Here is a 691-nt window from a genome sequence, read left to right on the forward strand (position 1 = left end):
CTTCAATCCTGCTGCTGCTGCTGCTGCTGCTGCTGCTGCTGCTGCTGCTGCTGCTGCTGCTGGTGGTTGTCCTGCTGCTGCTGCAGTTGCTGCTGTTGTTTTTGTTGCGGAGTGTTGTTGTTTATCTTTGTTGAGTTGCTGCTGCAGCAGCTGCAACTGCTGCAGCAGCAGCAGCAGTTGCTGCTTGTCTTTCTCTGTTCCGTATGCATGCATAGCTGCAACCGACTGCTGCAGCTGCTGCTGCTCTTCCTGCTGCAGCTGCTGCAGCAGCAGCTGCCACCGCGGAGCAGGCCAGAGAGGCAGCAGCTCTATCCACATCATTGGGTAGACAGCAGCAGCAGCTTTCTCTTCGATAGCATCTCTTTCTTCTTCTATCACCACAGCTTGCTGCTGCTGCTGCTGCTGCAGCAGCACCTGCTGCTGCTGCTGCTGCTGCTGCTGCTGCTGCTGCTGCTGGGGGTTTAGTATATGCATCCACTGCTGCTTTGTTGTTGGGGTGCCTAGCAGCCTGCAGCAATCTATAAGATATATTAACTCGCTGCTGCAGCAGAAGGGGGCCTGCAGCATAACCAACTCAAAAAACACAACAGCAGCAGACCATATATCTACCTCATCACCATACTGCTGCTGCTGCTGCTGCTGCTGCTGCTGCTGCTGCTGCTGCTGGTCCCGCAGCAGCAGCAACTCAGGT

The 691-nt window shown here is 55.4% G+C and overlaps 1 protein-coding gene across 1 annotated transcript in view; it reads right to left on the minus strand.

Moving 5' to 3' along the window:
- Positions 1–567, minus strand: part of EMH_0061820 (uncharacterized protein) — a gene marked incomplete at both ends in the record, with an annotated part of 789 nt that extends 222 nt beyond the window's left edge. Inside the window, one exon of the mRNA XM_013497966.1 lies at positions 1–567. Within this exon, the coding sequence (XP_013353420.1) occupies positions 1–567 (567 nt within the window).
- Positions 568–691: the final 124 nt, after the last annotated feature.

Source organism: Eimeria mitis, genomic scaffold (assembly GCF_000499745.2).
Source record: "Eimeria mitis Houghton genomic scaffold, Emh_scaff3055, whole genome shotgun sequence".
NCBI classification, from domain to species: domain Eukaryota; phylum Apicomplexa; class Conoidasida; order Eucoccidiorida; family Eimeriidae; genus Eimeria; species Eimeria mitis.